At 37.2% G+C, this 22,285-nt stretch overlaps 2 protein-coding genes across 7 annotated transcripts in view; one reads left to right on the top strand and one right to left on the bottom strand.

Annotated features, from left to right (window-relative positions):
• Positions 1 to 6,086, top strand: part of bach1a (BTB and CNC homology 1, basic leucine zipper transcription factor 1 a) — a 50,795-nt gene extending 44,709 nt beyond the window's left edge. For both annotated transcript variants that reach the window (XM_066666033.1, XM_066666041.1), the window contains exons 3-5: positions 47 to 1,297; positions 2,042 to 2,248; positions 2,757 to 6,086. In XM_066666033.1, coding sequence (XP_066522130.1) covers positions 47 to 1,297; positions 2,042 to 2,248; positions 2,757 to 3,125 — 1,827 coding nt within the window. In that variant the 3' untranslated portion in view covers positions 3,126 to 6,086. The remainder of the gene's footprint in view (positions 1 to 46; positions 1,298 to 2,041; positions 2,249 to 2,756) is intronic.
• A 5,217-nt stretch (positions 6,087 to 11,303) lies between these two features.
• The window catches only part of cadm2b (cell adhesion molecule 2b), a 221,380-nt gene continuing 210,398 nt past the window's right edge, over positions 11,304 to 22,285 (bottom strand). The window contains exons 9-12 of one of the 5 annotated variants that reach the window (XM_066678948.1): positions 21,943 to 21,966; positions 13,503 to 13,625; positions 13,274 to 13,379; positions 11,305 to 12,762 (exon numbers count right to left, since the gene is read on the bottom strand). In XM_066678948.1, the coding sequence (XP_066535045.1) occupies positions 12,657 to 12,762; positions 13,274 to 13,379; positions 13,503 to 13,625; positions 21,943 to 21,966 (359 nt within the window). In that variant the 3' untranslated portion in view covers positions 11,305 to 12,656. Of the gene's footprint in view, positions 13,380 to 13,502; positions 13,626 to 21,942; positions 21,967 to 22,285 lie in introns of all 5 variants that reach the window. The other 4 variants (XM_066678964.1, XM_066678973.1, XM_066678955.1 and 1 more) reach the window with 4 other exon arrangements.

Here is a 22,285-nt window from a genome sequence, read left to right as displayed (position 1 = left end):
TATTACTACTAATATCCTTTTCTTTTGTATTTCCTCATATTGAAAGGTCACTGTTGAGGGCTTTGTGCCTTTGCTGCAGTTTGCCTACACTGCTAAGCTCCACTTCACCAAAGAGAACATTCTGGAGATTCACAGATGTGCCGAGCTGTTGGGATTTCACAATCTTGACAAAGGCTGCTTTGAGTTCCTCATCCCCAAGTTCTCTGATGGCTGCGGAACCACTCAGGAAGTTAAAAGGAAGAGCAAAAACAGCAACAAGAGCAAAAACTGCCACAACAAGCCATTAACCACCAATGGAGACTGTAGTTCTACCAGTGAGCAGGACGCTATTGTGGAAACTAACAGTATACCTCAGGTACCTGAGGCTGAGGAGGTACATACTGTGTCAGCTATGCCAAGTGAACAGTGTCCTAAGGAATGTTCTTCTGCCTCCTCGAATAAAGATCTGCACCTAGATTTACCATCAGTCTCATTTCATAATGGATCTGGACAAGACAGAACACAACTCTGCTTACAGGACTGTGAAACCCAGCTGGTGCCATCGTCCTCAGTAGTAAATGGTGGAGTTTGTCCTTTTCTGTCAATGCCATGTGCCAGCGCTGGCGAAGATGTTCAACCTACCACAGCTGGCTGTGATGGTGACATTTTGGAGATGAGAGACTCGTTTCAGAAAGGACTATCAATTGATACTCAAGGGGTTCCTGAGGAGTCATCTTCTTGTGAGACTTTAAGCATGCCAAATATCACTGAGGACCATTTTGACCAGTCTGTTAGGGTTCTGGAACCAGCAGCAGACTGCAGCCAGTTACGTCCTTTAAGCTCTACAGAAACAAGTGAGGTTTTAGATAGCATTGAGTCGGTGAGTAACCTAGAAAGTATTAACACAGAGGCAACTCAGACTTTTGATGCCACTGAGCAAATATTTCCAGATGCAGCACCTAGTGTTGGGCCCACTGAGAGGAGCACAGTTGAGAGGGAAGTGGCCGAGCATCTGGCTAAGGGTTTTTGGCCAGATTTAAGCTCCTCTTTGGCAGAGCCTTTGAGCTCCATGGACCAGGTTGCTGTAGGCAATAGTTCTGACTTCCACTGGTTGAAGCACCTGGACTTGGGTGCCGCCCCTGATGACTGCCCTTTCCTCCGAGACTTGAGCTCCAAAGACGGACAGCCTGCTGCATGTGAGAGCCTGTCCAAAGAAGAGGGCAGAGAAAATTCCTGTGTATCTTCCATAAACTCTGGTGAGACTTCTGAATGTGACACAGAGGCAGATCTTGTGGCAAGCAGTGAGCAAGCATGTGAGGTGAGATAAAATGTGCTTTCACAAAAAAATTAACCTACCATAATGTGTCATTAGACACATATTTACACCTGTTTGGAACTTAATTGTTTTTAGAATGTTTGCTACATAAAGCAAATAGCACCCAAATGTGTTGAAAGAGACCGGTGTTTCTCAACCCTGGTCCTGGAAGCACCCTGTCCTGCACATTTATTGCTGCCTTTTCTATGAACACACTTGATCCAATTAATTAGTTAATAAACATGTCTTTTCAGAGTTGAAGAGGGTGTGTTAAAGCAGGAAAACCAGTAAAATATGAAGGGCATTGGGCCTCCATGAGCTGAGTTGAGAAGAATTGAGATATTACATGTGTTGGTTAACAACCTACTGCAATAATGCATAGTGAAAACAAGCATCATAAATAATTGTTGTATGGATGTGCACTGAGTGCTGGCCAAGATGAGCATTAGCCTGTTATATTTTATTTTAATTTAGTTTTGCTTTCTTTTAAGCTTGGTCAAAAATGATTAGCCATTGGCCACTTACTATTAAGAAATGTGAATTAGTCATTAAAAAAATGATTGGTGCATCTCTAACCGCATCAGTATCAGTAACATTTATTATTATTCTGATTTGGTTTGTTGTGCATATAATACATTGCTCTTGTTTTTATTATTTCGTTATTTTCTGTATGGTAAAAAGTGCAGACAACATTACTACATTGCAGTAGCTTAGACAAAATCTTTCTTTGATTCGCTGCAATTTCAGGTGGATTTGCCCTTCCCAGTGGAGCAGATTTCGAGCATGACCAGACGGGCATTTTTGCAGATGCTGAAGGAGCAGCAGCTGACCCCAGAGCAGCTTGAGTTTGTGCAGGATGTGAGGCGGCGCAGTAAAAACCGAATGGCGGCGCAGCGATGTCGCAAGAGAAAGCTAGATTGCATCTATAAACTCCAAGGAGATATAAAGAAACTTGTATGTGTTTAAATGTGCTTTATTTATGAGCATTGTTTATATAATAATTTTTGTCATGCATGTGTGATGATTATTATTATATTTGTTTCCCCCAAATAATCATTGATATGTACTTGTTTTTTAAAAATAGTTCTATAGTTTTATGTATTAATTTACGTAATGATTTGTAGTGTGTGAAAACTCATTTGAAATATTTGAAAGCTCATCAAAGCTCAACAAATTGACTGATTAATAGACTTATTTATTTATTCATTCTTTCAGAATGTTAGACTGTATTAGGTTCATATGAACTTACTGGGTCTAAATAAATTGTGAATTGTGGTTAACAGGTTGAAGGAAAAAAAACAGCATTAGATTACTTTGTTTGGATCAGTATAGGGCATCTATTTTTAGCTTGTTTCAACAATAACAATAGAATCTGGTTGAGTCATTTGGAGATACAAGATCTTATCAGATTATTGGTGAAATTTACCTAATGTGACTTTGTGTTTGGTTTTGTACACAACAGAGGACTCAGAAGGAGAAGTTGCTGCAGGAACGCAGTCAACTGAAGCGAAGTATGGAAGAGACTCGGCAGTCTCTCTCAGGACTCTGCCAAATCACGTGCCCTGAGGCTTCAGCACAGCCGGAGCAGCTCACTGTCTTGGCCAAGTACCTCTCCTCAGACAGCCCCACCTCACTGCCCCTCACCCCCATGGCTTGTCCTGGGTTGGCTGCCTCTGACCAAGACAACCTACCACAAACCTGCCTCGAGGCCAGCATCACTGGACAGTGTCCAAATGACTGTCCCCAAGGAAATGGAGCAGGGATCAATCCCACACCTGCCCTCTTTCAGGATGAAACACCAAGTGATGGTACAGAATTTCATGCCCCGTGATCCAAAAAGAAAAGTCCATCTGGAATTAGCACTGGAGCATGCGAGTCATGGCCATGGTACTTGGCTGGTAGGAATATACATTAAATTGTTTGCAAAGTTTGGGCACCTCTGTTCAAATTGATGATTTTGTAATTCAGAATAATTTACATATTATTTAAAGGGTGCAAACATTTGCTGTTTTTCTGCAAATTGTATTGCATAATTTCCTCATTTTCTGAATTAAATATTGTGGAAAAATGTAAAACACCAATATTCTGAGCACATGCCACATTTTTGTAGTATATTAAATAAGTATAAATGAATTAAAGGCAACGTCTATGATTTTGAGGAGCAGCAGTTCTCTCTCATTTGCTTACGTTGAAAGGTCTTTTAATGTGGAATGGGGTTTGAGGAGAAAAAACACTCTTTGTACTTGGCTGAAGTTTAACTTGTCTATAAAGTTTTGTTCACTGTTTGAATTACCACAGAAACTCATTTGTAACTTGAGCAGTTTTTTTGTACTTTTGTAGCACTATTTGTCTGTGTTTACTCTCATGTAGTTAGCAGTCTCCCATATCTAGAATGGCTTCCTAACTAAATAATCTGATAATGTCAAATGGTAAGTCAGTATAACCCTCCTATGGAACAGGAATAAAGCAACATTCTCATTAGACTTGAAAGCCAAATAGTGAAGGGATATCTTCGGAATTCTTTGTTTTTCAATTACAATCGTGAACGTTGCCTTTACATATAAATTGTACATAATGAGTTTTCTGAAGAGGTTGTGCTTTTGTTTACTTATAGAAATTTAACAAAGAAAAACCTGTAATTTGACCTGGGGTGTCTGAAATTTTGCACAAGTTTCTGTATGGTATCATTGGCCAAAGAAATATTGTTTGTGTTTATATATCGTCTTGGATTAAGACTCCGGATTGTATCGCTGTAGAAGAATAGCTAGTATGGTGGGACTAATTTGCATTTGCTACCTAACTTCCATCATGTATAACAGCTGAGAAATAAAATAAACAATATAGATTTATTCAAATCCCAAAATAATCCAACTAATCTTAGATTCAAATGTGTTACAGATTGCAAATTTGGAGTAGTATCATAAATTATGTTTCATCTTTTTTAAGGATTTGTAGATTTCTATTTGTGTAGCTACAAAAAGAGAAGAATTTTAGGACTTGTTACATAGAATTTGTCACATTGCTGTTGCTTATTTTATTTCACGTGTACCTTAAGTGGTATACCACAAAGCAAGCTTACCATATTCAGGTTTTCTCAAAGAAAAACAGATTGTCTAAGCCATATGTTCCTGTATGAGGTTAATCAGCATTATAAAACTGCATGGTAATTACGTCCAGGTTTTGTTCTGTAAATTCACAAATGGGTGGAAAATAAAACAATTTTATGCCAGTGCAATAAAAACTAATATGCTGCTCAGGGTACACTGGAACACCCAGTGCCTTAAATGATCATTACACATTAAATAAATGTTTGTGTAAGATGATATCTATGGGGAAAATGGCTGGTCATGTTTAAATACAAATTTATTATTGTGTTGTTTGGTAATATTAGGCTGTGATAAGGGTGTAGTATGAAACTTATTTAGATCAGTATGTAAATAAATATTTAATAGATTAATAAAACTATATTAAATTGCTACACTCTGAGATGTGTAAAGTTAAATCAAATCTAACAATTTGGATTTGTCGATATACAAGCATATATACAGTAAGATAATTGCTGAGTCACTAACCAGTGAAGTCTGCTTTGTGGGATACCCCTTTGGACCAGATTTTTTTAATGAAGTTAATGGGTGTCAAACTGTATTGGCCATACACAATATTACATAATCAATTACTTTTACAGTTTCCTAGTCACCTGTTTTTACAGTCCGTTTGATTGTAATTAACCTTAAGTAGAAAGCATATTCATTGAGACACACGACTAAAAAAAGAAAATCGGATTCTGACTGGTGATTCTAAGACCCTTAGGGGCAGCAGTGTGTCATGTTTGTTTATTTGAACTCAAGCTGTTTCAGTCATTGGCTGAAATTCAGCAGCACTTGAGATATTTTTTTCAGCCAATGTGACCACTTTAGGCTTTACTGTATTAACTGAAAATACCTTGTACTGTGTAAATATGTATTATGTCCACTCCTGATTAACTAGCCTGCGATGTTTCATTCTCGAGCAAGTTTTCAGCTAATTCTGAGAATAATTTTCTTTACTTCAGAACACATTTCATAATGTTTATGAATACATGTATATGTCTAATTTGCACTTTAAACGTTGCTATACATTTCACATGGGGCTTTAAGTACGACTTAACTACCCATATTTGCATTATTGTTGGCTCTTTTTCTAGATTTGCATGACCAAAATGATTACAAAGTGAAGATTCTTAATTGTATAAGAGTCTGCTTTCTAGCTTGGTAATCCGTGTCTGCCCAGCACTTTCATCTTATGCTCTCATCTGTACAGTACCTGTAATACTATAAAATATGCTTATGTATCATGATTCTTTTGGCTAGAGTGATAGAGAGCATATGTGCAGTTTCTGGAAAGGTAGCCCAACGTTCTTGGCATGAAAACCATAACATTTGCTTACTGACTATGGTGCATATTTTTGCTGATTTTATTCATACGTGCTTATGAATTTATTCAGGTTCTGAATCGACTGCCATGTATAATATTGTCCTAAGTATTCTATTATTAAAACTGAACCTGAAAGATTCACTCTGGCACAAGCAACGATATGAAAATGAATGTCTGTGTACACATTTACTTGAGTCTCAGTATTTTTAGGGTGCTGGTTCCCCAGATTACAATGTTTTGAAAAAAGACTTGCTACACTGTACAGATACTGTTGATTCTTTCTGATTTAAGTAATAATTGTAATAATTGAATTCATATAAACATTCTGCCTGCACATCTTTCTTAAACAATTTCCCTTTTTAATGACAATAAACTCTCTACTGGCTTTTTTTTTTTTTTTTTTGCATCAAAATCTCATTTCCCTACATTTATTTTTAGACAAATTCAGGAAGCACAAGAGTTATGACTCCTCAGCTATTCAAGCACAGTCTGAAAGGATGTACAATGCCTTATGGTAGGGCAGTGCCATATATATGTTGCGATAATATCGTCAACATTTTTAAAATGGTAAAAAAAAAGTATTGTGATAATAGTGATATTTTGACTTGTTTACGCAATGACATCATGCAGTATTTACATGAGTCATTTAGTCACAGGGAAGTACGGTGGAAAGTGGCTCTGAGGAATTTGCTTTAAACGGAGTGACTTCAGTCATAAGTAGGGTGTGTTGTTACAGAATATCAGATGTACAATAAACCATGGTGTTATGTAAGAAATGAAAGAAGCCTATAAAAACAGAAGGGGGAACACAGTGTTTTGCCACCTCGAAAAGCAGAAACGCCTGGTTGAGGACGAGGAAAATAAAAAATGTCGTTAGAATCGTTCAAGAGAAAATGAGCGCAAGCCCAGCAGCTAAACTCCACTGACTCAGCTCATCGACTCTTCTGTATTTATTTTATTAATTACAATGAAGCTTTAGGTTACATTTTGTATAATGGTTTACGTTTGCTGTTTATAAGCACACACTAAATTTTCTGCACTTCGGTTGGGTGGTAGATTTATATGCTGCATTATTTTTTTTTATACTTCATATTTATACATATCTTGGTAAGTTACTGATGTTTACAAAGTTAGCAAATTTTACATTTTTTTTGTTGCTTTTTCTGAATGTTAGAAATGGTTACATTTTTTGTCAAATAAAACATTTTAATAAAATAATTTAATATTATTTATATATATTAAATATATACATAATTACATAACACTTATTTAGTTTCAGTAGTAGTAGTGTGTCCTTTAAATTAATTTTTGTTTTTCAGTGTTTTGTCATAATGCCAAGAATATCATTATTGCTAAAAATACCCTGAAATATAATCAGTTATTTTATATTTTATTATATATGTATTATAATATATAATGTCCCCACTATGGTGATGTCAACATGCAGAACAACGGAGCGAGAACTCAAAGAGTTCTTATGAAAGATGCTTATGCCATATAATTTATTTATTTATTTATTTTTGTTAAAGAGAAAGTAAATGCACTGTTCTGAGTTTTGCCCATTGACTCTAACTGGTATAATATTATGTTCCTGCCCAAGTAAGGAATTGAGCCTTAGCCTGCCATCTAGTGACAATGGCTTCAGATGGCTGTAAACAACAAAGTTCATTGTGATTTGGTTCTCTCCTGTGTCTCAAGGAATTCTGGGTAAGAAGCTGCTTTTTAATTCTGCATCATTGAAGTCCTGTGTGAGGCTGCACTTAAGGGTACATAGAGGGTGCTAGTGAGCATCGTTCTTGTGACCATGAATGAGAACTAGCACACGGCAGCCTCACAAGTGCACCATTTGGGACCGTGTCCGCAAAAAGTTTCAGGATCTGTTTGATGTGTTGGCATTAAACTTTCATGTTTACAGTCACAGATAAGAGAAGGTCAGCTTTGCAAAAATCTATTAATTAATTCAGAATATAATATAGTATGTGATATACAGCAATGTTTATCACACAGAAACACTGAAATACTTTTGACTTTGAAAAACTCAAATGTTAATTTTTGTTAGATTTTTTCCCCCTCATGTTAAATGACCATTTTGGAGAACTGAGGGTTTTTTCCCCAAATATTGAATTAATAAGTAAATGTTAGGTCATTACCATGATATTACTTTAAATATCTACACACACATAGTACACTGCAAATCTGCATTCGCTTTTAAGATTAAGAAAGTGTGATCTATCTATTACTATGTAAAGAAATCTGTGAATGTTGGTGTTACTTACTGTTCAAAGTTTTTGTAACAGCCACTGCTTTTCAAGGACAGGATTAAGAGCAGGATCACTGAGAAGTTTCTTTCTTTCTTTTTCACTAGCTAAAGGGTCTGGGAGTCCTGGGTTTAATCCTCGTCTCAGGTCAGTGTCTGCAGGGAGTGTGGTGTATTTGTCTGGTTTCCTTCACGTGCACCAGTTTCCTCCAGCAAGTCAAGAAACATGTCGGTAGGTGAATTATCTGTGGGAAATTGTCCACAGTTATGAGCATGTGTATTGCCCTGTGATGGACTATCATTTTGTCCAGTGTGTGGCCCCTGCCTTACGCTCAGTGATTCCAGGCCGGCTCTAGACCCACAGGGTGAAGTGATAAAGGCGAATGATGAAAGATTACATTTTTATTAAATACACTTTGCTTGGGATGTTTCTTAAATATGCGAATGTGTTTATGAATTTGAATTTGTGGGTGATGATATATTGCATTGGGTGAATGTGGAGATTTGGTTTAGTAAAAAGCAAATAGGTGGTTTAACTGTTAACACTCACAAGCATAACTTACATTGAATATCCATGCAGAATCTGCTTCCAATCAAATATTTAATGTGCAGATTGCTTTTTACTAGAGGCTATAACCTTGTGATGACATGAAAATGATCATTAAAAAAAGTTGTTATTGTGCTCCATGCACTCGTCATGTTAATATGTATGCAATGCCTGGAATTTCTTTTGCAGAAAGCTGCAATAACCTTAAGCACCTGAATTTGAATTTCCAATTTCTACTTGCTTATTTATATAGAGACAAAGCAAATTACAGTTAATTACTTCAGCTGAAATCATCAGTAGGTGACCTTAACATCTTGAACTTATGTTGCAAAGCTATGTTACTTTGCTGAAAAGTTTGGTAACACTTTGCCTCACTCTGCCCTGATTCACAATAAAGAATAATTAATTAAATTCTGCACATGCAGCATGAAGGCTATTAACAAGCAGTTTGTCCTGTTTTGCTGGACAGTTCTCTCAAAGGCAGTATGCTAGATGAACCATTTCTGGAAAGTTTCAGTTGCATGAGCATAATTTGAGTCAAGGTACTAATTTTTTATGTGCATGTTTGTCTACAAATATTTGGACATATAATGTATTGAGGTTTTCAAAGTTTACGTCACTGCAATGTCCAAGTTGGTGGTGTTTACCGTATGTAGTCAATGCTATCAGCTTTCATCTGCTATTTTAATATTTTATCATAACAATAAAACCATTTAAATAGTTAAACCAGTCCCCATCGCCTCGGTGGCACTCTGTCGATTTGATTTAATTGCATTCTCATCAAAGTCAGCCGATTGTTCCCAATTAAGTTTAAACTAACTGGGTTCAAAACACTATTAAAAACTCAATCACTTATCTTTAAAATTGTAATTGCTGTGTGGGCTGCCGGCGCTTGTGGGATTCCTGCCTCTTTCTTTAGTTCGGCATGTCAAGGTGATCTCATCCATTTGCCTCTGCCATGCATAATAAACGCCTCTTTATTTAAGATGAGTTATTTATCTTTCACAAAAAAAAGTCTTTAATGAGCTGTGTGATTGGAAACAAGAAATCCAAGAAACACAATAAGACTAAAGCTGCAGACACTGCACCACAAACAAGAGCAGCTCTTAGTAAGACTCCTACAAAACTTTCTCAGTTACATTAGCCCTTAATCAGACCGACAGAATGGAGTGAACAATTACAAATGCCACTTTTTAGATAACAGCTCCCTTTTTGCATTTTGATTGAGATTGTTATTTTATTCCCTAATCCTCCCACACTGAAAAGACACAGCACAGTGTGTATATTCTACATACATTTCCCCAGATACCCTTCATGTGTACCCAGAGAGAGTTCGCTCCTGCTTCTGTCAGTGCTAGTGGCAGCTCTCCACAAAACGTCATGGGTATTATTTTTGTTTTGAGTAAAAGAAATGTTATTTTATGACTTCAAAAACTTCTGGAAGGAAAAAAAGTCAGTTGTTTTCTTCCTCAGCTGGTTTCCTTTATGGAAAAGTTTTTCAGAAGTCGGTATGTGTCAGTAATATTAATGAGTTCTGTGCTGGCGGGTTAAATTGTGAATTGGATTCTCAGCCACCTCAGAACTGATTGTACACTATCTATCTATCTATCTATCTATCTATCTATCTATCTATCTATCTATGATATTTAAAAATAAATAAATAACCAAATACTTAAGACTGAATTATGGAAGCTTCTATCGTCATAAATACAACCCTTTAGGAAGATTTCTTTAGAAAATCAGAACACAATTCAAGGCAACTGAAGACGGAATAAAAAAAAAAAAGGTTGAATACAATGAACTGTAAGAATAACGTATGGTCCCACCATTTGTCTGAATCCCTTATCCAGAGTGACTTACTATTCTAAATATTTTACAGCTGGAAGCTAAATTTGCAAAGGAGTCTTGCCCAAGGACTCGTATTGGTGTAGTGTGGTGTGGTTACCCAGTTTTCTGAATACAAAGCATAGCAGCAGTTCCCCACTACAGTAGCCTTCAAAATGCAATTCTATATTTCGTTGTTGAAGAGTGGATTTTCCATTAAACGAACACTATGTAATATTTTTATCTTACAATTACAGCTGCAAAATCATTGTGATGCCTTACTCTGTAAAAGTGAGAATAGGGCCTCTGTCATTGTCATTCCTGGTTCAGCACTACAGAAAATGCACTGTGTAACATCTGGAGAAGGGCGTGGGGGCAGTAATCAACCCCCTCACTTTTTCTCCCCATTGATTACATTAAAGTTCTATAACAATGAATTACACTAGGGGGAGCCCCAGGAGCAAAGCTTTTCAGGCTTGAATATAAAATGATAAATCTGAGTTGGGTGGGTCACTGAATTTTCAGAAATGCTCTAAGCTTTAAGGCATGTTTCATCTCTCTCTCTGCTCGCTCTCTCTCTCTCTCTCTGTGTGTGTGTGTGTGTGTGTGTGTGTGTGAGAGAGAGAGAGTGTGATGTCTGTAGTTATGAGATGTTTTGCACTAGATGGCAGCAACAAGCTGAAGAGCTTCAGAGGAGAAAAGTGGAGTTTCTTGCTGAAGACAATGGATACGAAGCCAGAACGAAAGGATTCCAGGCATTTTCAGTGTATTCAGATGAATTTCGTATGCTGAATGGCCTACAAAGAGGCAGAGCTACTGAAGTGGACACGGTGGTGTTTACATGAAGAAGAGAGAGCAGATTAATGTTTGTGCATATTTTACTCTCTGAGATCTTTTTCTTTTTTTTTTTTTTTTTTTTTTTTTTTTTTTTTACTTTTTTACAGAGGCATAGTTAGGAAAATGGATATTTAATACTGTAAAAGCAAACCTCACACAGTTGTTTTCTCATATAGCCAAAAAAGAAAAGCAAATTAAAATCATGGTTCTTACAAAAATGCCTAAAAGTTTGGAGTAAAATATGAACGTCATGTTTTAAAAACTGCCCTGTTCAGCAGTGCTTCAGTGTTGTATGTTATTGTTGCAAACACAAAGGCAATAATGGTGATTGCTCTGAAATTCTCATGGAAAAAAAAACTCATCCTACTTACTCACAAGCTTATAAAAGCACAATAATAATAATAATAATTATTATCATTATAATTAATAATAATATATTGTATTTATCCATCAATTTTCTTGAACCAAGACTAATAAGCAGTATGGGGAGGCTAAAGAAGACATACAAACATGGAATGTATGCAACAGACCAAGTCAAGATTTTAAATTCAGTTAAATAAACAATTAACTAAATAATGAATTATTCACAGTATTTACATGCTTTGTGCTAAAAACAAACCCAGAAAAAATGTCCTTTATGTATGTGAATGTATTATAAAAGTATGGAACACTTTAAATTACTACGAGCCGGTTTTCAGGTCACAGATTAAGTGAAGTCAAAGAGTAAAACAGCTTTTCTGTGGAGAAACCCAATTGTCAGCACACTTTAATCCAAGAGAGAGCTTAAACTGTGTCCCGAAAGCCTGCTCTACATTGACTAATATACAAATGTTCATATGGAATCCCATATTTTAACAATATTTTCCACCAATAATCACTTTAGCAAAGTAATGTACAGCAATATTAGCAAGGGTCAACCAGTAAAATCAATATTGAAACTGCCATTTGTGAATGAACCAATCTTCAGTTCATACTGGGAACAAATGGCCGTCCCAACAGTGCAGTCAGAAAACAAATCATTGGCATTGATCAAATGAACCAAAATGAGACACAATTAGGCTCTTTTTTTCATCCTGAGACTGTCTAAGCCAATGACATTTAACAATGACTTTGTGCTTATATGTTTTAAACATCTTTAGACATTAAAAAATAAAACAAGGGCCAAATAGAAACAGTGCAAGAATATACAGACAGATATGAACAGAGTAACCAGAATGTTAGTCCCACTCGGTCAGGAACAATCTTCAGTTGTGCTTTCAGTGACCAGGTTTCTCCTCTTTTTAATGTATGTCAAATTTTTGTGAATTGGTTTTTGGTATCTATATATATTATATATATTATATACATATTACATAAATATCCATGTCCTTTCTTTTTGCCTTTATACATCATTTGTGTTATGGAGTACACTTCAGAGAACAACCACGTTTCACAATGTATAATTAAAAAAAGGAAATAAAAAAGAATAGACAAACAATAAATATTCACATTATGCATCGCACATACTCTTCCCTTAAAGCGTAATTATTGGCAAAGCCAAGGTTTTCCGACTTGAGATGAACCACATTTCTTGCCGCTCCCTGGTAATATCTGCAAAAGGTATATAACAGGCACAGTGAGGGTGGTAACGAAAGCAGTAGTCATTGGGAAAACAAATTAGTTGAAAAAAAGCACAACAACGAACATAGAGAGTGTCTGTATATTTTTGGCACTTGGTAACTCAAACAAACTCATTTTGGGGAGGGTGATGGCGGGGACGGGAATGGGGTCAAGGGTGGGGAGAGTGGAGGGAGACTTATGCGGATTTGAGCCTAAATGGACCTGGTGTTACAGTTACAAACTCAACGTATGTATGTTTTTGTTATTTTTGTTGTCATTGTTTATTAGATTGGCATTTAAAAAAACGGCAACACTGTCTGGTGTCAAATTTGAGGATCTAGAGGCTTAAATGAACTCCTTTTTAGGAGGTTTGTGGAGGGAGACATGGAGAAATAGCCACGCCGTGCTTGCGTACTGACTTAGCGCCCTCCCCGGCTGGCTAGCAGTGTTGCCGTGACAGTACTGAACAGAAAAGAAGAAACAGAGGTGCTAAATGAAGTACTCTTTCTTTTCCTCTGCATGTGCGTGGTTCCCCTCCGCATTGATGATGGCAGTGTCTGCGTCAGGGGCGTCCTCTGCTCCTTTGGCCTCATTGGTTAAGTATGTCCCTGTCCACACAGTCCCACATAGGTCACAGACACATAAGGAACAGCAGTGGACAATGTTGAAGCATTTAGCACACACTGTCTACACTATAGTTGAGGGCCACGCAGCCAGGAGCCAAGGCCTACCTTTATGTCTGGCCAGATAGCGGCCCAGGACGATGATGAAGCACAGCGTGATGAAGACCACCACGGCCACCACCCCGCCGATCAGCGCATGATCAGGGCCGTGCTGAGTCAAAGCGTTGGGATCTGGAGGACGACAGAAATAGAACACTGTCTCATTTTCATCAGCTTTCTATAAACTAGTGCAGCCATCATGAGAGCTTTGTAAGATCAAGAAGCATTTAAGCCATTCGTTTGATGTAGATTAATTAGATATAGATCACTTTGGACAGAGCAGAAACACGAGACTACAAAAATGGAAGTCAAATTCTTGCCTCTTTACTCCAAATGTAATCAGTAAGACATGTTTAGTCTGGAGTTTCTTCTTTAGTTTTGCGCAAAAGCTATAAGGCTAATGTTGCTAACAAAGAGTGTAGCATTGTGCAAAATGCAATGCTAAATCACACACATGTGGTAAAATGGACCTTTAACTTGAGTCATTTTTCTATGTATGATAATCTTGCTCTCAACTCTCTTGTACACACAATATACACATACAATGTATGCCCTGCAAATAACTTTTAAATGTCCACAAAATGGCTGATCTATTTTGCTCCTCAGTGGCTCCTCATCTTGGGTCACATGCACATAAACAAGACCATCATTAATTACAAGGCTGATGTAGGTTGTTTCACCTAAACATCTTTGACAAAATTAGATCAAAAAAGAAAGTTAACAAGGAATCAAAAGTTAACCAAGCCAGTAAGAGTAGGGATAGAGTACACAAGCTGTATATGTAGAGCGCCAGTGTTACTCAGTCATCCCTGCTCACATTGTTGCATTTAGTTCTACTTCAATGGCATTTCAGGATGAGAGTTTTGGAATGAGTTTAATGTGGCAATAAATTCAGTATCATAAAAATATTTTAATATGGAAATATGTATGACTGTGGCTTTTTAAAGCTTCTTCAGAAATGTCTTTCCATGAGGCCACTTTTGTGGTTAAAAATAGATAGAAATTTCAGAAGCTTTAAATCAGCCAAGAGTAAAACTGAACCCTGCATTTCTAATAGCAAGCAAAAAATGGCAAAGTGCCAGATAATGGATGATACTTCACAGAAGGGCTATGGAACCTCAGTCCCTCTGTACTGAAAGATCCTGCAAATTTATACACTACCATTTTCAGTGTTAATTCTACCATATCCAGCATGGTTCTGACTCCATAGATGTGCTTTACAGAGTGAAAAGTAAAGGTATAAGGAGACTCTTTGTGCTGTTAACAATTGTAAAGAGGAAAAAAGAAGCAATTTTCCTATCTCCGGGCTCCATGAAACCTCCATGCTGACTTGGATGGAAAACTTTTGGATGACCCATTCATTTTTAAATTTAAATTAATGTAATTAATTTGTTTTAAACATGTGAAATATCTATTATGAATACTACTTTATACTGTAGTGTGAAACATTCAGAGACCACCCATCTATAATATGACTCATCAAACCTGACATTGATATCAAGCACTATACACTATTCAGTGTCTGAGAATGTGGCTAACAGTTTCCAAAATTTTGTGTGCTTATCCTGTGTGTTCATCTGCAGCAACATATGCCACACCTCTAATATTCCATCTAAAGTTTTTCCATGTGTTTTCTCACAATTTGATTATTACTAATGCAAATGCACTGTGTTATACATTCTAATATTTGCAGGAAATATTTATGAGAACATAAGGTACCTAAAGGCCATTTGTCCTCTACAAATTAAATGAAAGGTGGTGTCTGTCTTTTGTAATGTCTTGTACACATCTCTGTACTATGGTGAACTACAACAACAAACTCTGTGTTATGTAAAATACGGGGAAAAAGCCCTCTGATTATATTGAGGCTGTGTCAAATTTGGTTGGGGGTATAAATTGCTAAAACTGCTAAAAGACCCTGAGTGTATATCACTTTCTGGCCAGTGTGAGGACCAAAGTGACTCAGCCCTTGAGGAAATATGAGCAAGTTTAAAAATGTGTGAGGTGGCGCAGGGCCGATTTGTCTCTGGGGTTTAACTTTGGGGGTGAACTCGGTCATCTCTGGAACTCCACTGAGTAATCGCCACAGAGAATAATGACCCTCTCCCTCCCTGCAGTCACCTCCGGAGAAGCGTGAGGCTGCTAGCACTCGTCTGGCTTAACCCCCACCCTGTGAGGGTGTGGTAGAGGGGCTGCCGGTGATGTGAGAATGGAGGTGTTCCTGCACTTTTGTCCCTCTGCCCCTCTCCAGCTCTGGGTGTGCTGTCCCAGTGCTTATGTGGCTGTGTAAACTGTAACTATGTGTCTTTATTGCACCGCTAGCATGCTCTCATTAGCTCATGGTGATGAATGGCTTCTGCTGCTGCTGCGCTTGGCAAAGTGACCCTGAGAGATGTACAGAAAAACGACTTCTGCAGGCCCCAATTTTATCACCTAAATAACACCCATTTTCTTCAATTAACACTAGGTTTATTTTTAACGATGCCCTAAGACAAGGTGCATTGGACACTATAGTTAGCAAACATTTTGGAACGTTTTAACTTTTATTTTTCTTTAAAATATACACTATATTAACAAGGTGTGTGGGCTAAACTTATACTAGATGCAGGCACATTTCTTTTGGATAATTAGTTCTGGATCATAAACACCAATCAAACTCATCCCGGAAATATTAAATGGAGCTCCATCACTCCAGAGAATGCAGTTCCACAGCACTGGGATATATATCTGTCTAGCGCACACTTGGCATTAGGCATGATGACCTTAGGCTCATGTGCAGCTGCTCCAGGGAGACATTGTATTGTATTTAACATACTTTACTGTCTGAGTACAGTAGTTATATGACCTCTGAGTCTGTGTAAAATTATACACTAAAACAAGTAAGAGGTACTAAGAGATACCGAGGTAATGTTTCATGCTTAACTACATGCTACACTACCTTACAATACATCCATGAGCTAATGATATGCTAATGATCAGCCAAATAACTGTAGTGTCATGTACACACCAAATACATTCATGATTAAATTAAAATATGTATTTGTTGCAGTACATATGACATTAAAGGGCAGTTGTTTAAGATTTTTCAACATTTAAATATAGTCCTAATGATGAGATGTAACCAGTCATTCTCTTCATTCACTTTCATAAAAAAAAAGGTCCTTTCTCTAGAAACCAACTAACTGCAATCTCTGCAATGTCAAACAATGTCAGTACAAACATAGCCATCTTATTTACTTTCCTTTAATACAATTATTTTATTTACAGCTTATATCTAAAATGATCAGTGAAGCTGCACGTACTACCCAACGTTCATGTCTCTTGATCTGTGGTAGATAAAGTTGATAGAGCTAACATGGCATTGAATGCTTCAGACATCTAGTTTCTTTTACCTCCACTGTGAGCAATTCTAATGTGGCAAGGTAGAAAGGGAGCATTTCATATCAAGTCACTCTTGTCTTAACATATTAAATTTGACATGTTTTTCCCAGAAAAACATACTGGAAATATCCAGTTAGTTAAAATGCAGGCAGTTAGTTAAAATGCAGATAATACAGAAAGCAGTGCTTCATGAAAAACAAACAAACAAACAATCAAACAAAAACAGAGTAAATAAATAATTAAATTGATCAAATTGGAAATGCTTCTAGACATTTCAAAATGCTTTAAAACCATCTTGAACAGATGATGGAATTATGGTCATAAAAGCCACATACAGGAAAGCGCTAGTCCTGTGTGAATAATGATAAATCAAGGGAAAAAAATAGATAAGTAAATAATAATAGAATTGTTTAAGTGCAATAAGTGACTGTAGGGAAAGTAGGTTTCTGAATCACTACTGCGTGTAATATCACCAACAAATTAAAAAAATCTGAAATGTCATGACAGAATTTATGAACCATTGCTTTCTTATCAAATTCTACACCAACATTTCACAAACAATCCCAGCTTTTCCGAACTGGGGTTTGCACTATTCAACACCTACACAAGCTTCATTTCAAAAAAAGAACTAGTGTGTTCCACTGTGACCTACAAATAAGGTTTGTTTTCTGTCTGTAATTTAATATGCTTCTCATCTCAAACCGTTCTTCATTTACACAGTGTGCTGTGAGGCTCTTAAGCATTCATTCAGTCCACTGATTCGTCTCATGATATATAGAAAAGCCTCCAGCACGGTGTGGAAATTGAGAATACATATCCTACATTTCCATTTACAGTAAATAAGAGGAATCCAAACCTATTTCAGGCTCCTAATAGGGTTCCTGTATTATTCGTCCTTTCTCCTTGTTCCCTTTTCTATTTTTTGGGGGGTTTGTAGTTGGTTGTTACTTGGAAATGGGAAATGTTTGCATATCCCCTGGTAGAAATTGTATTGACAGTATTCATTATTGCTTCCTGTGAATTTATAGTAGTAAAGCTGGGGAGGGAATAGTGATGTTTCTCTCTGGGTTCAGCTGCATATCTTCCTTTAACAAAGCCAAGCTTATTGTGGATTGTGTATATGATGGGTTGCACACAAGCACCAGCCCTGACTTAACAGTGGTCTTACTTTAGCTGTACGGAACATGAGTTTACATATGGAACACATGATTAAGTACTGCATGAATGGTATTTCTATTTATTTTAAAAATGAGTAAAAATGAAAGCACATTTGCATACACAATCATTCCTGACAATGGTTTTGCATGCAACAAAAGGCACTGCAGCTCAGAGTGCTAGGCCCATGTACACAGTGCTGCTTTGTCTTTGCACATATCTTCAGCATTTTAAAAAATATAAGTGGGCTGTTTGGGTGGAAGGCCAAATCAGACAGAGTATCTCCTCTTTACACCTACGCGTGCTTCTCCCTCATACAATATGTTGAGGCAATGAACATACAAAGGCAGAAAATATCTCTACACCAGGTTCAATAGAACCAGCATCAGTCATTATTAGCTCATATGGACACTTACTGAGCAAACATGCTCAAAAAAGGCCTTCCAATTTATATTTCATTAACTTCTTCACAAGCCTCAGCTCATAACATAAAAGAGGTACAGCTCACTCACGGCTAATATACAAGTGTTATATTATTTCAGGTTGCAGCATGGCTGAACAAGAGCCTCTATAATATCTAAATATTTAATACCATTTTTAGAAAGGCATTCAACACTAATGACAAGTTAAATGAAAACCAGATAACATTTTTTGTTCACTGTAACTTGCTCAACTTAATATTAACAAGAGGGAAAAGTGATTTCTTCAGACAGAAATAATTAAAACATACCCTAAAGCTCTAACACATACTAGCAAAAGTCAGAGAGCATTCTTTCTTTACATAATTTCATGTCAAAACAGCCCAAAGCCATACTTCAGAGATACATTTTGTAGGTGTTATTTCTCAGACAATAAAACATACACCTTATATATGAGGTCTACCAGGTTTTACATGGTTGTTAGGGGTTCTTTTTTCTTGGTTTTATATATTACAGCCATGTAAAACCTAGTAGACAACCAACATTTTCACAAACAGATAAACAGACGTTAACATTTTTAACTTATCCGTGCTTCAGATCAGAAAGAAAAAAAAACAATCACAGGTGTTTCTGTCAGTGCATCCTCTGTGAGAAAACAACACAGTGTTATACGTCTGAGAGGATGTGCAAATGTTAGGAAGCTATTGGTGTTCTTAGAATTACCCCAATACCCTAGAGCAACTGTCTTGTTGGGGCTAAGTTTTTCTTTCAGTTAGAAAATCCTACAGCTCCCACACAAGTCTGTAAGTTCTCCCTTTACCTTAATAAGCATTTTTAGACTTGTGCAAGTAATTGTTGTGATTTAATTTTTTTCCATCTGGAAAAATTTGCTATTGATTCAAATTCAAGTGTTGTGGTTCCATTACTTTCCTGAGGTTGTAAGTAAATAATTTTAAAAATCTGATGTATTTGCTTTAAATGACAGAGGCGTCTGTGTATTGTGTCTGTTAATTATACAGTACATTTTCTGCTTTTTTTCCACAAATGGCTGTTAATTATGAAATTCAAAGTGTTCTCTGACTTTGGCACAGTACTGTATAATAACCTTTAACCTGTTAAGATGCACAGTAAATGTACAGACCTTCACTCTGGAGGATAATAATAAGTATTATTTCAACATTTTCTTAACTATTTTGTTTACTTGTATAACCAGAAATATTATAATCTGCAAATGCATTTCACAGACGTTAACACTCTCAGGGGAATATGGTGTGGGTGTCTAAGATGTGATTAGATCCCAAAAACAAATTACTGCAGCTAATTATTAAAATAAATTCTCCCCATGGGATAAGAATGCCTACGAAGGCAAAGTGGATTATTAGCTCAGAGTAAACAAGAGGACTCGTCACAGTGTGAGACAAAGCACAGAAACAGGGTGGAAGACAAGGCTACGGAGAGACATCAACAAGGGAAACATAGCAGGACACAGTCAGTCTTCAAGGGCAGTGCCATGCACACAACGAGGACAAGGGAACATGCTGGAACTCAACTGTTATTGTGTGCTTCACTACTGACAGATTACACAGTTTGGTAGGTCAGAAACTCAATTTCTAGCCGCTTTATTGAGCTTTCTCATATACCTTGGCTTGTAAAATACAATATGGGCCACTTTTATTTAAGTCTGGAAGGTGGACGCAATTATGAAGTAGGTGCATTTATTTTTGGACATGAGTTGCCAGTTTATTGGTTACCATGTATCTGTAATACTCTCAGGTTCACAGTTAGCCCCCCCACAAAAGGTCCTCTTTTTGGCCCCAAGAGGCCCTGTGCTTCTTTCCACTCGCAATAACTCTAGTGTAAAACACAGCAGGTCCAGGTGTTTTGTAGCAATCATCATTAACACTTTTTTATGTACCATAAATTTACCATAATTATAATTATAGTTATAGTTTAGAGTGGTCACATTTGCCTTTATTATAACATTTAAACCAATGACAAATAGCAGATTTTTTACCATTCCAGTGTAGGCTGGAACTATCTGCTGATGTGTGAGTCAGAACTATTTGACTAAATAATACAATTAAATCTCTAGTCCTGATTATTATAGTTGTTGCAGCTGTATCAAGTAGGAGGAAAATGAACTAGGAGAAGAACCATTGGTTCCTCGTTGGATTAGGTTCTTGTTTTGCAGTGAGCAGTGGAACAATGCCCTTACAGACTGTAGCCCATTTGATGTGGCACAATTTGTCAGTCATTAATCAATGGAGTGGGACCACCGCAGGACCACACTGACCTATTCTGGCACTGCCAGTGGCTTGTTTATTGTGTTGTGCAGATACTAGTTTATTAGTCAGAGCGGCATTGTAGGGGCCTGTACACATGCACTGTGTACCTAGGGGCCATTTTTATTATTTATTACATTTTTTTTTTAGAAATATTTCAACTTTGTCTTTTCCAAGCACTGCTTGTGTTCTAGCCCTTCATCTCTAGCTGGTTTCTAACTATTAGACCAGTTTACATAATATTTGTTGGTGGACTGCTCCCAACCCAGGAGTGTCATGGAAATGTCCACCCAGCAACACTAGACCAGCACAACATGAATTTACTGTGTCTGTGTCACTGTTATGATGAGAATACCATTCGATGGTAGCACCAACTACGGCTATGAATAAGACTAGTACTACTTCTACTACTACTAAAATATTCCATTTGTTTAAATAGCCATTTTGATTTCATTTCAACATTTCCAAAGCTATTTACACAGGAATAGACATAAAACATTGGAACAGATTTAAACATTGTTTTATTAAAAACAACAGGTCACAGACTATAGATCTCTAATGCTAACCCTAACTCAGTACATCTAGGCATATACTAACCTAAACAGATAAATGGAGATATATCAGACAACTGGAGTTCTTTTCTAGAGTTTTCTAAAGAAACTAAATAATCTTCTAATTGATCCCCCAACAACTGAGCTGTGAGTAATTCAAAGCATTCACAGTTAGCTGGCCTTGGCTAAATGATGTTAGGACAGTCTAAAATAGTTTCAGATACAATGGCCAACAAGTGAAGATACAGGGTAGGTGATGACAACAATAAAGTGGCAACTCTGTGAATTTAGTTCATGCATTTCAAACAAAACATATAAAGTCTTCAATAAAACATTAGTTGCTGAATCAATAAAGCAATCTCCCATCCATTTCAGGTCATGCTATTGGCCTTCCTATTTCTCCTGGGTCAGACGGTAATAAACGGTCCCCTTTTCTTTGGCAGTAGTAGACTAAAAGATTTTAAACACTTCTTGTGTTTGTGATTGAGATGGAGCACTATGGTCTTTCCATACGTCACCCAGTGCTCCCATGCAAGGCAATGAATCCCAAAGCTCATGCTATGAAGAGGCTGTGTGACCACTGCCCCGTTGCCCACCGCACAAAAACCAACCACACTGGTCTTGCAATGATGATGTCAGCACTGGAGGAGGGGATATTTACCTGTTGTACCTGGTAAGTCTTTGGCTGTTACCAAGGATGCAGACAGAGAAGGGCAGCAAGGGAAGACGGGGGTGAGGAAATCATGGAAATCAACAGAGGCCACAAAATACTTACACACACGCGCGCACACACACACACACACACACACACACACACACACACACACACACACACACGCACAAACGCACACAAACTCAAGACTTTTAATGAGGACGATAAATATCAACATGCTTTCAGAGGATCATAGATCACAAAGCAGGCTGGGACAATAAACAAACTGAAAGAACACCAAACAACCCTACACTAACACACAGTACTCCTGCCTGCTGTTTTGTGCATGAAG

The sequence above is a fragment of the Hoplias malabaricus genome, chromosome 1 (assembly GCF_029633855.1).
Source record: "Hoplias malabaricus isolate fHopMal1 chromosome 1, fHopMal1.hap1, whole genome shotgun sequence".
Taxonomy (NCBI): domain Eukaryota; kingdom Metazoa; phylum Chordata; class Actinopteri; order Characiformes; family Erythrinidae; genus Hoplias; species Hoplias malabaricus.
Note: the sequence above shows the minus strand (reverse complement) of the source record. Positions and strands in the feature narration are given on the sequence as shown.